The 14,983-nt window shown below is 39.3% G+C and overlaps 1 protein-coding gene across 1 annotated transcript in view; it reads right to left on the reverse strand.

The window, feature by feature from the left end:
* Positions 1-5,016: 5,016 nt before the first annotated feature.
* The window catches only part of Dkk2 (dickkopf WNT signaling pathway inhibitor 2), a 91,339-nt gene continuing 81,372 nt past the window's right edge, over positions 5,017-14,983 (reverse strand). The window contains exons 2-4 of the mRNA XM_051185489.1: positions 10,372-10,522; positions 9,584-9,739; positions 5,017-5,400 (exon numbers count right to left, since the gene is read on the reverse strand). Coding sequence (XP_051041446.1) covers positions 5,150-5,400; positions 9,584-9,739; positions 10,372-10,522 — 558 coding nt within the window. The 3' untranslated portion in view covers positions 5,017-5,149. The remainder of the gene's footprint in view (positions 5,401-9,583; positions 9,740-10,371; positions 10,523-14,983) is intronic.

The raw sequence follows: 14,983 nt of genomic DNA on the forward strand, positions 1-14,983 counted from the left end.
GGGCAGATAGAGATGGCAGAGTCCCTGACAGAGTAAGTGGCATCCAAAGGACACAGAGGATCCCACAGTCCTTTCTGTGGGGAGTAACCTCAATGACCTAAGCACCTCCAACTAAGACTTACCTGCTAATGGCCCACACCACCACCTTAATGACCCCAACATGTAATCCTCTTGGGAACACAAACAATATTTAAACTACAGAAAGAGAATTCCCTGGGACCTTTGGAGAATGACATTTCTGAAAATATTTTTCCAAAATAGTAGGAACAATTTTAATTCAGAAATATGTTTTACTAACATATTGTTTATTACCTTACAATGAGAACAAATATGTGGATGATGGGAATACATGTTTCAACAACATGAATCACTGAAAATTCACACAGAGACATGGACCTAAAGATGTTATCTTGAAAGAGATTATGGAGGCTATGCCATTCAACAAAACCTATTTCCAATTAAGCACTAGTTGTACTCTAAATATGCCAGGCATAGGAGAAGGAAACACTAATGAGGTTAACCTCATGGCAAGTCTCTAAACTTGACCAATCTTTTATAAAGGAAGGAACAATTCAAAGACCATATTCTGTGGTATGAATGCATAATCTTCACTTAATCCAATATACCTTTATTGGGGCCTCTGAAAACTCTTAAGCCCTATATGTTCTGACTGGACTTCGATAAAGACATCAGGTCTAAGAACCCGAGAACATCTTGATTTTAATGTGGTAGGAACTTTGTCTTCGTATTTTGTGTTCTCAAAATTCAGCAGACTTTGTTAAAGGCTAGCTATATCAGAGATTGAATGAATAAATCCGTGATGTCCTACTGGATCTACAGTCAGCTAAGAGAACATCTTGGCCACAGCTGCTCAAGGAGTTCTAGTTATGACACCAAGAACCCTTCAGAATACAGAATGATGAAGAGAAAATGTGCAGTTTGGTTGCTTGAGACTCAGTTTAAAAGGAGGATAATGATTGCACAAGTTAATTCCATTGGCCCTCAACTTGTTTTGATTTAGTCTAACATGCAAGATAATTTACTTTTTGAAGTTCAGTTTCTCTCCAAGGAATTTTGATGGAAGAAATGCTATGTTGAACTGTGGGGTTTCTCTACATTATATTTTATTGTTACTAAAATACACTTGTGCATTCTATTATTGGATACTGAATGTGGCAGTTATTTTTACTGCAAAATCTGTTATGTTAAATGATATAACAGACATAGTTGATATCATAAAAAGAACGGGGAGTTATTTTCCAGATCTGGAAACAAAGTAATCTTGGAATTAATTTAGTTAGCAATTTTCCTCCATTTTGCAAGCAGAAAGTCCAACAGTATAATACAAGCATATGGTGAGAACTCTGGGATACTTTGCCTCATGACATTGATAGTAAAGTTTGGTGTGCATCTGGAAACAAATTGGTATATCTTAAATCAGAAACTGAGAGAGATTTGGGCCCTACTATACTTACTTCCTGAAGGCATGCCGCCAATGACTCATGGGAATTTGGATATTCAACTAGGCCCACCTATCCAACACTGCCCCTCAGGTCATCAAGTTGCCTACACATGGGTCTTGGATGGGACAAAAGTCATATTCAAGCCATGGTACCACATTGGTAGCCAGCAGGCCACATTTTTTTTCAAGACACGACTTTCATAATGTGGGGATGGTTTTTATATAATGGTATGCAATGGGGTGGGGTTGTATATGGTGTAATCTTCTTGTATAACTTGAATATTCACTTAATATTGAGTCTAGTGGTAATTTCTGCTTCATTTCATCCCTCAGTTCTCAATATGAGTTGTTCAGTTTAGGGGAATTTTAAATAAAATTCTCTAATGGGAAATGTGTGGCTCACTTTGTTGCTCCTTCAACTTTCACTAACTCTGGATGGACATATGTCACTCTGCTCTGTCCGTCTGTGTTGGAAATTTGATGAGAAAGTTCACACAGCACAAGACTGGTGGAGTTCAGTGTCAGGTGTTCCCATTCTCACACCAGTGCTTAATTTTTTTAAAGACACTTGTCCATAAATGCATGTCATATTCTCTAATATTAATTTTATCTACAACAGAGTACTGGAAGGCCATCTGGCCTTTTGAAAGACCTGTGTTCTTAACCAGCCTGAATTTGAAGGAAGAAATATAACTAAATAATTGTTCTCCAAATGATAAAGGGCAGTTAGGTACTTTTCAGTTAAAAAAAGAAAATGAGGACATTTGTCATTTCTCAGAGCATGTCATTTAGTCGAGTGGAAAAGAAAAAGAATGTCACTCATATGAATGCTAGAATCTAAAAATACATTTTCACAAGGAAATACAAATGTTCTCAATTTGAGGGGATGAATGACTAGGAATACCCTAAGTGACTGATTAAAATGATGTGGAAAGTGTTTAGCCGTGCTTCAGGGATCTTTAACTCTTTCTTGTAGCCCTGGGACTATTCTGCCTATAGCTGCATGTGATCCATCCCACTTTGTCACAGAATGTCTGTTCTTTGCATTTCTACACACACTAAAACACGGGCTGTTACATGCACGTCTGATTCACACTGAGCACTTAAGGCTGAGAAAGCAGAAGAGAAACCACCTTGCCAGGAAGAATATGGGGTTAATCGGGCCCACACAAATGGGTCGCCTTCCCTCTGCAGTGGTAGCAGTTTTACAGGGTATGGAAAGGAATGAATACACTAAACATACTAGGTTTTTCATTTTGGAAAACTTCTCCTAAGAGAGAAGCTTGTAGGGACTACGGCACTGTCTTCAAGTGTTTCTGAAGAAGTTTGTAGAGAGGGTCCTGAAGGCAATGGAATAATGAGTGGGTGGAAATTACAAGTGGGGCTATGTTGGCTTAACCTCATGATAGCAATTGCACTCATTTTGTCTTGGTAACAATAAGCTGGGCCACCCCATGGTGCTGACATTCAGATGGTTCTCCTACAAGCTGAAGACTCACACCACACCCAGCTGAAACTCCAGGAATTTAGGAGTCTGTGAGCATTTTTTTTCTCCCATAAGAAGACACAGACACTTTGCATTCAATTTTTTGACAGAGAAAAAATTTAATATATTTTATCTTATTATACATTTCCCCTAAATTACAAAGTCGACAGCTGCAAATATATTCTGCTACAAAGCTTTCTGTAAGAAACATCTCTATAAGAAAATACATCTCATTAACATTTCCTGTAAATAAATTATTTCAAATAATAATTTTTGAGAGGGTGAATATAAGGGAAATAATGTGGAAGCTAGATTGTGTTATTCCTATATAGGAAATTCTGACCAAAAGGTTACATTTTTTTTCATATCACCAAGCTCATATAACAAATTTGGGGTTTTGGATGAATTAGCTTATGTTTTGTTGTTGTTTGCTCTAGCAAAGCATGTGGAGCACAAACTATCCCCATCCTGGTGAAATGTGTGCTGGAAGCTGAAACTCTGCAGGGGCTGAACTTTGAGTTTGCACATGGGATTTCAGTAACACAAGAAAGTGATGTGGGGTCTACAAGATCCTAAGTGATGGCACAATAACCTTTTTTTTGTAGTTTATGTTCTAGACATAATATTTAGAACTTTTTAAAATCAGAAAGAAGTAAAGCCACTTAAGAGAATTTCTATAGATGAGAGATAATGTTGATTTCACTTGTTACTACTTTTTAACTCTCAATGGTTGCAGAAAATAGAAACTACATCTTTGGCAACAAAATTCCATTGAGTGGCTAGTATAGAAACTTCTGAAGGCATCGTCAGTCCAAAGCTTAGGGAGGACATTGGTTTAAGGGAGGACTGGCTTAAGAGAACTCATATTAGAGAGCCCTTCGTATTAAATTATTTTAGAACCTCGAAACTATAACATAGTTTGAGGTTAGGGAGGGCAAGTTGCATGGCACTGAGCTCATCTGCTCAAGTATCATAAGAAGAGCCAACCCTATGGAGAGCTTCAAGTTCACTTGTGGGGTTTCTGGTGTCACACATACAAATTCAGCCTGTGGGCCGGGCAGTGGTGGCACACGGGAGGCAGAGGCAGGCGGATCTCGCTGATTTTGAGACTAGCTTGGTCTACAAGAGCTAGTTGTAGACCAAGTCACAGAAAAACCCTGTCTCGAAAAATGAAAAGAAAAAAGAAGTGCTTCAGACATTTGATCATAAAGCCTGCTCAAATGATGAGTTTTCCGCTGCTTCTCTGCTGTGCTCCACTCAGTACAGGTATCACTCAAGCCTCTAGTGTCAGCCTTGCCCTACCGTTCTCCAGCTATGCAAAGATAAATGTATTTAACAGTCTAGTTCTATCACATGCAGGGCATGTCAAAGCTTTGGAAAAACAGTACTTCCTCCATTATGCAGTTTCCCACACGTGTTGGACATCTTTAATGATTTTGCAACCTGTGAAATTCTGGCCTGTGCTTGTACTACACAATTGATAGCTCTAGCTTAGGTAGGGATCACATTTGAGATACAAATGTCATTCCTTCACAGTGCAGGATCTGTTTTTGTCCTACATCTGTCTTTATTAATTCAGGTGAAATTAACTTTTTGAGAAAAGAAATGAGTGGTGTGAGGAGACACATGTTTATCTTTTTCTAAGGTCTAAGAAATGCCTGCATCTGGAAGTGATATGGAAAGTATTGATGGCCTTTTTCTCTTGACTACCAAGGCCTTCATTTGAAAAGTCAAAGCAGAGCTCCAAAATAAAGGTGACTTTCTGTGATGTAAATTAACGATGTTACATATTTTCACTTCCTATTTATCATAGTTTCTTTGTTTTAGAAATTATCTTATGTTATCTATAACTTTGAGTAGAAATATGGCTTTAGGTTATTTTTGTAGCCATTTGCAATCTGAAGGAAATATCCCCTCTAGCTCAAGCCAAACTCTTGGAAAAATCACATGGTGTTTGTCAGTCATTCCCATGGTGTGCTTTCTTTTAATAATAGCATCTTCACAAATGTGTACATTATTTACATGAACAGTTGCATAATGGAAACACCGTCTCTACTTCATTCAGTCCCACTTCTCTCTCATGCTCCAAATTCTTACCACATCCCTTGTCCTCCTGCATTCCAAACTGGATTTTCCATCATGCCATAATGCATTAAATACACAAATTCACAGTCTGCTAGTGGTAACTCTCCCAGTGTTTGTCAGATCTTCTGGCACACGTGGAGTCTGGCTTTGGAGGAGTAGGTAGCATCTTTCCACACTTTGCAGGACAGGCCCTTTGCACAGTCACACCTCTGGAAAATCTCCAGCCCATGAGAACCCTTCTTGCGTTGTTTGGTGCAGACTTCCCCCTGATGGAGTACTGGTTTGCAGATTTTGGTCCAGAAGTGGCGAGCACAGCAAAATCCATCAATGCAGTCTGATGATCGCAGACAGGGGTCTCCTTCGTGTCCTACAGAAAACATGAACCAAAAAGAGTACAAGAGTGCTTGACAGCAATTTCTACTTTACAATCAGAATCGCAGAAAATTCTTTCACTTATATTATCTTGTACTGGGTTGCCACTTTTAATAAAAAGTCTTAGATTCAAAACAATTTGTTATCACTTTAATTCTCATAAGTCTGTTTTTCTCTCATTCAATTATCTACCATCTGAATATGGCATTTATATGAACAGCTAGACTGTGTTTATCTTCAGTCTCTCATAGTCTAGTTTTTTCTATTTCTCTCTCTGTATATTAATGTGTGTAATATATATACATATATATGTATAAATATATATATGTATATGTATGCATGCATGCTTTTTACTTGTGTGTGAGTGCATGTTTGTGGGGTTGTGCAAGCACACGGGCACTTGTGAATGTGAAGGATGGAAGGTGATGCTGAAAATCCTCTTCCATCACTCCCCCCACCTTATTCTTTGAGGTAAGGCCTCTTAAGCAAACCTAGGGCTAGCTGATATGGTTAGATTTGCTAGCCAGCTTGTTCTGGGGATCTCCTGTCTCAGTTTTTTTGAGCCTGGAATTAATTACAGACAAGCTGCCACGTCCCACCCAGTACTTACAGGGCTTCTGAGGATTGGAACTCCTGTCCTCATGTTTGCAAGACAAGCAGTTTTACCATGGAGTCAACTCCCCAGCCTGTACTTCAGTAGTTTCCTGACGATTTTCCCCCATGCAGGGGAAAGATTGGCTTCAAACTAATGACCTTGATGTCATTTCACAGGTGTAAGCAAAGGTGTGACTCAAGAATGCTGAAATTCTCAGAGAATTTTGATATCATTTATCAGTTGGGTCCAGGCGTCAAAGCAGAATTATTAGCACAATTATTAGCAGGGGAAAGATTGGCTTCAAACTAATGAACTTGATGTCATTTCACAGGTGTAAGCAAAGGTGTGACTCAAGAATGCTGAAATTCTCAGGGAAATTTGACATCATTTATCAGTTGGGTCCAGCCATCAAAGCAGAATTATTAGCACAATTTATTTAATACAGAGAATGGGTCACTAGTGTGATGGCTGAACTAAAAATTGTAAGAGATGGATCAGCTGCATGAATCTTCTACCACATTTAGGCTGAGAGACCCCCACGGAGCAGGTGATGTTAGCATCCCGGGGCTAGATCCACTAGGCAGAACCTAATAGTCCCACCTGGAAGCAACTGCAGGTTGAAGGAAACACAGTCATACCAGAGCACCAGTGGAGGCAATGAGAGGAGTGGTTTAAACCCAGGCAAATGCTTCCGACAAGGACTGGTAGGGAAAACACCCTACAAGAAGCTGTGAGACAGAACAGAGCAGAGAGATGACAGACAGCTGAGATCAGAGCCATCAGACTCAGGCGCAACCAGAAACTTACTTAAAGCATGATAGCAGCACTATTTGTAATAGCCAGAACCTGGAAGCAACCTAGATGCCCTTCAACTGAAGAATGGATGGAGAAAATGTGGTACATTTACACAATGGAGTACTACTCAGTGGAAAGGAAAAAACAAAAACAAACAAAAAATTGAATCTTGAAATTCACAGGCAAATGAATGGAACTAGAAAAAAACATCTTGAGTGAGGTAACCCAGTCACAAGAAGACAAACATCATATGTACTCACTCATATATGGTTTTTAGGCATAGAACAAAAAGAATTATCAGCCTACAATCCACACTGCCAGAAAAGCTAGGAAACAAGGAGGGCCCTAAGAGAGACATACATAGTCCCCTGGAGAAGGGGAAAGGGACAAGATCTCCCAAGCAAATTGGGAGCATGGGGGAGGGGAAAGGAAGTTAGGAGAAAGAGTAGGGGAGAGGTAGGCGTGAGGGGCCAGGAAGATTGACTGAGGGAAAGAATAGAGGAGAGCAAGAAAAGAGATACCATAATAGAGGAACCATTATAGGTTTTAAGAGAAATCTGGCACTAGAGAAACGTCCAGAGATCTACAGAGATGACCCCAACAAATAATCTAAGCAACAGTGGGGAGGCTACCTTAAATGCCCTTCTCCGATAATGAGATTGATGACTACCTTATATGCCATCCTAGAGCCTTCATCTAGTAGCTGATGGAAGCAAAAGCAGACACCCATAGCTAAACACTGAGCCAAATTCGTGGAATCCAGGGGAGTTCTTGGACTCCAGTCTGATAGCTAGGAGACCAGCCTAGGACTCACCCAGATTCCCTGAATGTGGTGTTAGCCTGGACAGTCTATGGGGCCTCTGGTAGTGGATCAGTATTTATCCCTAGTATATGAATGCACTTTGGGAGCCCATTCCACATAGAGGGATACTCCCTCACCTGACACATGGGGAAGGGCCTGCTCCAAATGATATGACAGACTTTGAAGACTCCTCATGGAAGGCCTCACTCTCCCTGGGGAGCAGCAAAGGAATGGTATGGGAGTTTGTGGGGAAGGGGCAGGGGAGGACGGGATGGTGGGGTAACTGGGATTGGCATGTAAAACAAGCTTGTTTCAAATTTAAATGGAAGGTATTTAAAAAAATATCTGATGTGCACTTACTGAAACATTAAGTCACCAAATAGTGCCCTCCCACACACATCTTGTTATCATTGATTTGTACTTCAGTATAAGGCAGGGGTTGTCAAACTTTTGTGTTAGTTGCCTGAATGCAAACACAGTAAGACTCTGAGACTAAATGATCTGTTACAGCTCCTCAGTTTTGTTGTACTGTAAAACTCAGCCATAGAAGAGACCTATACGAGTAGGTAAGTCTGTGGTTTTATGAACCATTAGTTAGAAAATTTGGTGATGCAAATTTGGTTCAAAGTCCAAAATTATCTAGCTTCCTAGATGTAACTATTTCCACTGCAAAATGTTGGTGCAACTCACTAGCCATGCAACACAAGATTTCTTTCTATTTGCACTCAGTGCATTTCATATGTGGTTGTATTGAAATACGTGGTAGATTTGTCAATAGTGTCATGATTTAGATACCTATTGGAATGAGGAAGGACACACATAATGGCAATTATATAGTGATTTGAACACACAGAAATAAGAGGCATGGGAAATAATCCAGGGTCTTGGTAGGTGCAGCATCATGACTTACCAGATCTCTGCAGCTCATCAGTAATTCCTGAGAACAAGGAGATGCTCTACTACAATGTTTTATGGAACACGGGGCACTTTTAAGCATCTTAAAAGAGGAATACTTCTCAGATACACACGGGGAAGGCCTCCTTTGAGTATAAGTGTGTTTCATGCCAGCAAAATTTGCTATTGGTAAAATGATGTCCCACTATTCAAGTTTGCTATTGGTGAGTGGGAGGAAGAAGACTTTATAGTGATATATCACCCCACTATCAACCAACTCTTTCTCACGGATTGGTGTGGTTAACTTGTCATTTGATTACTTAGAGAAATCAACTTCCTGAGTCTACAAAGGTGAAGACATGGCTATGAATTTCATCTCCAGCAGCAATATTTCCTCATGCATTTTCCACAGTGCTTTATTCTCTGATAGGTTTGAACCATACAGGTTTGTTTAGGTTCCTTCTCAATGTTCATATGAAAGAAGAGGCATGCTTAGACAATGGCATGGAAGGTCCAGCCACTGCCTTTCCCCTGAGATATACTTTCCAACAATTCTATGAAATCTCTAGTATTTTCAAAATTAAAAATCAATAAACTCAATTTAAAATTGCCTGTTAATGAACATTTTGATGATGGGTTTATAGGATCAAAATGAATTATCTATCTATCTATGCATGGTGGTTGGAAAGGAAATGGCCTCCAAATGGAGTGGTACTTTTAGGGGGTGAGTCTTTGTTGGAATAGGTGTAAGTCTTGTTGGAGGAGGTGCTTCACTATGGAAGTGGGCTTTGAGGCCTCAAGATAGCATCCAGTGTCAGATCACTTCCTATTGTCTGTGAATCAAGATGTAAGAACTCTCAACTCTTTCTCTAGCACCATGTCTGCCTGCATGATGCCTTGATTTCTGCCATGATGATAATGGACTAAACCTCTGAGCTGTGAGACACCACAATTAAATGTTTTCTTTTATAATAGTTGCTGTGGTCATGGTGTCTCTTCACAGCAATAGAAACACCAAGACACTGTGTTTTCTTTTACTTTTTTGTAAAAGAAAGGAACTATAAGCAAACATGAAAGTATAAGTAGTCCTACCTTTTATATGAGACATCTTAGTGTGTGGCCTTCCTAGATTCTGCCATCCCAGGTCATGGTTGGAATAGTGACCATGGTTCCGATCTCTATGCCGAGTGCCATCCAGAGCTGGAATATGAGGGGTCAGGATGCTCTCAGTGACTGGGATGCAGATGCCTGGAAATGAGGATTAAACAGATCTGGTCAACTCTATAATTTATAATGTCCATCCTGATCTGTGTTAGGAAGACATTTATTTGTCTATTTCTTAATCTACCTATTATGTATCTATCTTTTGATCTGTTAGCTCATGTATTCAATCACTTCCTTATTAATGATATAATATTTTGGCTCTGAAGCCAAGCTTCCTAGATATGAACTTTTCCTTTTAAATATCAAATGACACTGCAAACAACAACAAATGAGGAATAAAAACTGAATTATTTTCTTCAAATTATTGTAAATACATACAAAATACTTAGAATAGCAACATGGTGAAGAATTAAATTGGTGTCTACTATTTCTTTTCTTTTAAGGCTACAGATTATTTGTACTTGGTGGGCCAGTCACCCCATCACCTAGTATTCCCCTCCTAGGAATTCTTCAATATAACAACTATAATATAAAACTCTTGTAAACATGGTCAAGGAACTCACACCTATGCTACTTGTCTTGATATTTATATGTTTAACAAACAAAACTATTAGCGATTCGACACACAACACGTGAATTTTGTAAGAAGTATTAAATCACCTTTCCACAAAGGCTTATGAGAAAGAGTTCTTTTAGCACATGATGAGAACTCTTACCATTATTGCATCGGGTACCAGGGCAACACATGCCATCTCTATGGCATCGCTTCTTTTTCCTCCGACACACCATGCAGGCTGATGATCCTTGGTGGGGACTGTGGCAGTATCGTCCAACTTCGCATTCCTTATCACTACTGCAAGGGTAGGCCTGTTATCAGATAGGACAGCACAGGAAGCAATGAGTGAGGTACTTGGACACTGAGAAGGCATCAAGGCAGCAAACCGTAAGGGAAACTAAGCCATGTTTGCAATGCCTGAATGAAATACACCATTGTGAGGTGTTCTGCACATTGTTTCTCCAGGGTGACCTTAGCTGACGACTTTGTAAGTGCTGGCTTTTGCTGGTGAGAAAGATGAAACAGGCAATAAACTTTAAAGTAAAAGTTAAAAAAAAAGCACATGAATTACTCATGCATTTTCATTGGCCACCTTTGTATTTAAGGTTTATACTTCATACTCATAGACACCTGCTATAAGTGAGTATGGAGACTCAGAGGAAGGTAACTGTTGTATTGCCGCTAATTGCAGAATGCATAAGCAGCCTCACCTCTCTATTCCCAACTGCCATTGAAAGATGGAGGAAGAATGAAACAGGCAAACAATCATGTTAGAAGCTAAAACATGTTATCTGCCCAATCAGAGAGAAAACGCTTTTAAGAAAACTTACAACCCCTGCCTGTTAAGGTAAGGAGAAACTCTTCCAGAATGATTTGAGAAATACACCAAACAGCAACAGTGTCCCCAAACAAAACAAAGGACCTTGGCCTCATTCCTATCCCCTCCATGGAATGACAGCAGTGTCTGCATAACAAGAGGGATGCCAGACTTGAGTTAGTCAGAGTTCTCTCGAAGCCCAACAAGACTCTTCCATCTCACATGATCTCCTCACAGCAACTATAGCAACCATGCCTTCTGCTTGTTCAAAAAAGTCCGGTTATTAATGCATTTCTCTACCAGCAATAAGTCCTGAAAACTTCTTGAGCTGTATGTGATAGTAACTTAAGATATAAAAGTAAAATATGGACTCCAGTTATGAACATTGGCTTTTGAAGTTTTGGGGGCATTTGACATGAACATGTTCAGAGACTGTAATATCACACAGGACACTTAAACTGATAGCATTGAGATAGGTCCTTTGTTTTGGAATAAGGTTTAACTATGTAGCCTATGTTTGCTAGACCTCACCATGGACCAGACTGGTCTTAAAATTTAAAATTGTGACAATTCTCCAGTCTCTGTCTTAAGTAGTGGGATTATGAGCAAGCATTACCAGGCCTAGTCTACATTTATTTTATTATTTTTTTATGATTTTTAGAGAAATACGTTAATTTTTAACTACAAATGTAAATCATATTTTTGAGAGCTTTGATATTTGCTTTGAAGTGTGCATAAATGATAGAAGGATGAAACTGTGGATAAAATGTTTGTGTCTCTAAAATAATTATTTTTGGTTTGTGTATTCCCATTATGAAATCCCACTTGATGTCCTGACCCCACACGTTGCTTGCTTGCTTTCTTTCCTTTCTTCCTTCCTTCCTTCCTTCCTTTCTTTCTTTCTTTCTTTCTTTCTTTCTTCCTTCCTTCCTTCCTTCCTTCCTTCCTTCCTTCTCCTCCTCTCTCTTTTCTGCTACATGTTTGCCGAGTGTGTCTGACTATCTTCAATTAGAAAGAGGAAGTAGAGATGCAGTTTATGTGTAAGTCTTGGGGAAAATGGATTTTTTATCATCTTTACAGCCTCTTGTTTGCCTTTGAAAGAATAGCATCGGGAACCATTCGCCTCACTTTAAAGGCGGTTTTAAACGATTGCACAGTGGCAGTGTCCCACGTGCATGAACACATAAGATAAACTTGTATCATCAGCTTGCTTTACAGTTTCCTAAGTTGACTTTCGAGAATCTGCATGAAGCTGAATTCACAGTAGTAGGATGTTTTTCAAGAACCCAGGACTGATGAAAACCAAACAAATGTCACTTCCCGCCTTGCCACACTCTTTCCCCCCAAGCACTGTACTGTCCTCCTATTTAAACTCATTAATTTTAATTGAAATACAATTCACATGTTTCTGATTCATTTACATTCATTTCATCAAATTGTTTTGCAAGAAACATTTGATGTCTTACAAATCTTTCCTTTCTCAAAAAAAAAAAAAAAAAAAAAAAAAAAAGGACATGTTCTGTCAACAAAAACAAACATATGCCACCTAAAAACATCATGTGCCATGTACAACTCGGCAAATTGTCAAATGATTCTGTATGGACATAGTAGTGGGTTCCATCCATAAAGAGCAGACCACATTGGAGATGGCTAAATTTAGTCTACATATTCAGAAAATATTCTTACTTTGAAGAAGCAACGACTCAGGCAAACACAGTATTGAGGACGTTTTTAACATGAAATGTTACAAATGTTGTGTGCTTGGCCTGGGTGTCCTTACAAAAATTCTAGAAGGAATAGTTTGAAGATTTTAATAATTTTAAACACATACATGGCTTCTCTTAAGCTCAGAAAACTCTTGACCACTGACCACAGTAAGCTATTGTGAAGTAAAATATATGACTATTAACATATATATATTCCACGAATATTTGCAGAGAGGACATAACAATTTGAATGAAGCAATTCTGAAAGAAGCAAGTGATATTAGAAGACATGCTTTGCTTTCAAAAATCAGTGTCCCCAGCGCACAGATTTACTGAGGTGTAAGCCTGTTTTGCCTGATCATTATCAAGGAAACAAAACATAAAATGTAGGCCCACCATATATGTGTGGCAGTACTGGTGTGTCAAATCTCAGTAAAGAACCCTTGACAAGGTACTTTAACACTAACATGACGGCTCAGCCACTTGTCATTTCAGTGGTGTTCTTTTGTGTGTGTTTGTCTATCACTAAACTGTGTCACAGTAGGAGAGACAGACGAGAAACAGGAGGCCTGAAGGAGAGATGGGCATAGGCATGAATAAAGGGACAAGTGGTGAGAAAAATATACATAAGTAAAACTGCCATTTAAAAACTCACAAGGGAAAGCGTTATTTCCCATTTTACCTTGGTAAAAGGCTGTGACTTGGTTCCCACTTGATGGTAGCCTTGACTCAAGCATAAAGTTAGCTTGAAAGCCTTAGCCGAAAGTTCAATTTAATATTAACAACATGCTCATCCGGCAATTGTTTCAGAGATTTAAAAGTAAAAGGCTAAAATGTTTCTTACTACAGCAATTAACAGCACTGGATTTGCATGGCTTTCTTGACTTGGCCTTTAGGTAAAGAGACAGTGTGTGAGGGCCAGTGGCACTTTGCTGGGAAACCAATGACCAAGTGTAAGAACCCAAATGGCACCTGCATTCTCTCTCCACTAAAAACGTCTAGAACCAATTAGAAAGCCCATTTTGTCGGCATTCACAATTATTCATTATCCAGATTCAGGAATAGTTAGGATGCAAATTAATTAAGGACACCTAATAAAAGAAGATGATTAGCCAAGGATGATTAGCCATAAATAAACAATGTATGAGGGCTATCCAGGATCAAGCCCAGTCTAAAAATAGAGTAGTTTCAAAAAAAGAAAAAAAAAAAAAAAAAAAAAAAAAAAAGAACTACATTAGAGATCATTATAACCATGATAGGAGCTTGGAAAAATAGAGAACAAGAAAAAAGATATCATACTAGAGGGAGCCATAATAGGCTTAAAGAGAAATCTGGCACTAGGGAAATGTCCAGAGATCTACAAGGATGACCACAACTAACAATCCAAACAAAAGTGGAGAGGCTACTTTAAATGTCTTTCCCCGATAATGAGATTATTGACTACCTTATATGCCATCCTAGAACCTTCATCCAGTATCTGATGGAAGCAGAAGCAGAAACCCAGAGCTAAACATTGAGATGAACTCCTAGAATCCAGTTGCAGAGAGCAAAGAGTGATGAGCAAAGAGGTTAAGACTAGGCTGGAGAAACCCACAGAAACTGCTGACTTGAACATGGGGGGGCGTGGCTCATGGAGCCAGTCTGATAGCTGGGAAACCTGCATAGGACTGACCCAGATCCCCTGAACATGGGTGTTAGTTAGGAGGACTGGGAAGTCTATGGAGCCTCTGGTAGTGGAACAGCATTGATCTCTAGTATACGAATGCACTTTGGGAGCCCTTTCCACATAGAGGAATACTCTCTCAGCCTAGACACATGGGAGAGCCTAGGCCCTGCTCCAAATGATATGACAGACTTCCTATTGTCAACACTTCCAGGATAAAGGGTCTATTAATTCAGTTTTACATATAGGATTGAGTTTATTATTATTTTTAATTCTCCCATCCCTTTGAAGACGCAAATGTAACCACTAGATCAGCTGGCTGGGATCATGAAGAATATTGCTTCAACAATGACCAATGAATAGACCTTTGGACACAACCAAACCTCCCATTCTCAAAATAATATTTTTTTTCCTGTTTAATGATGGGGATTGGGGACAGGAGAGAAAGAGACAGAACCATCACACATTGCTGGCCACCCATCCGGATTCTTGCAAGATCGACCTACTTTCCTTGTTGTTTTAATCTAGACAATCCTTTGTCCCCTTGAGCACTGTTTGTAACAAGCACGGAAGTTGGCTGGAGCCA

Source organism: Phodopus roborovskii, unplaced genomic scaffold, assembly GCF_943737965.1.
Source record: "Phodopus roborovskii unplaced genomic scaffold, PHOROB, whole genome shotgun sequence".
NCBI classification, from domain to species: Eukaryota; Metazoa; Chordata; class Mammalia; order Rodentia; family Cricetidae; genus Phodopus; species Phodopus roborovskii.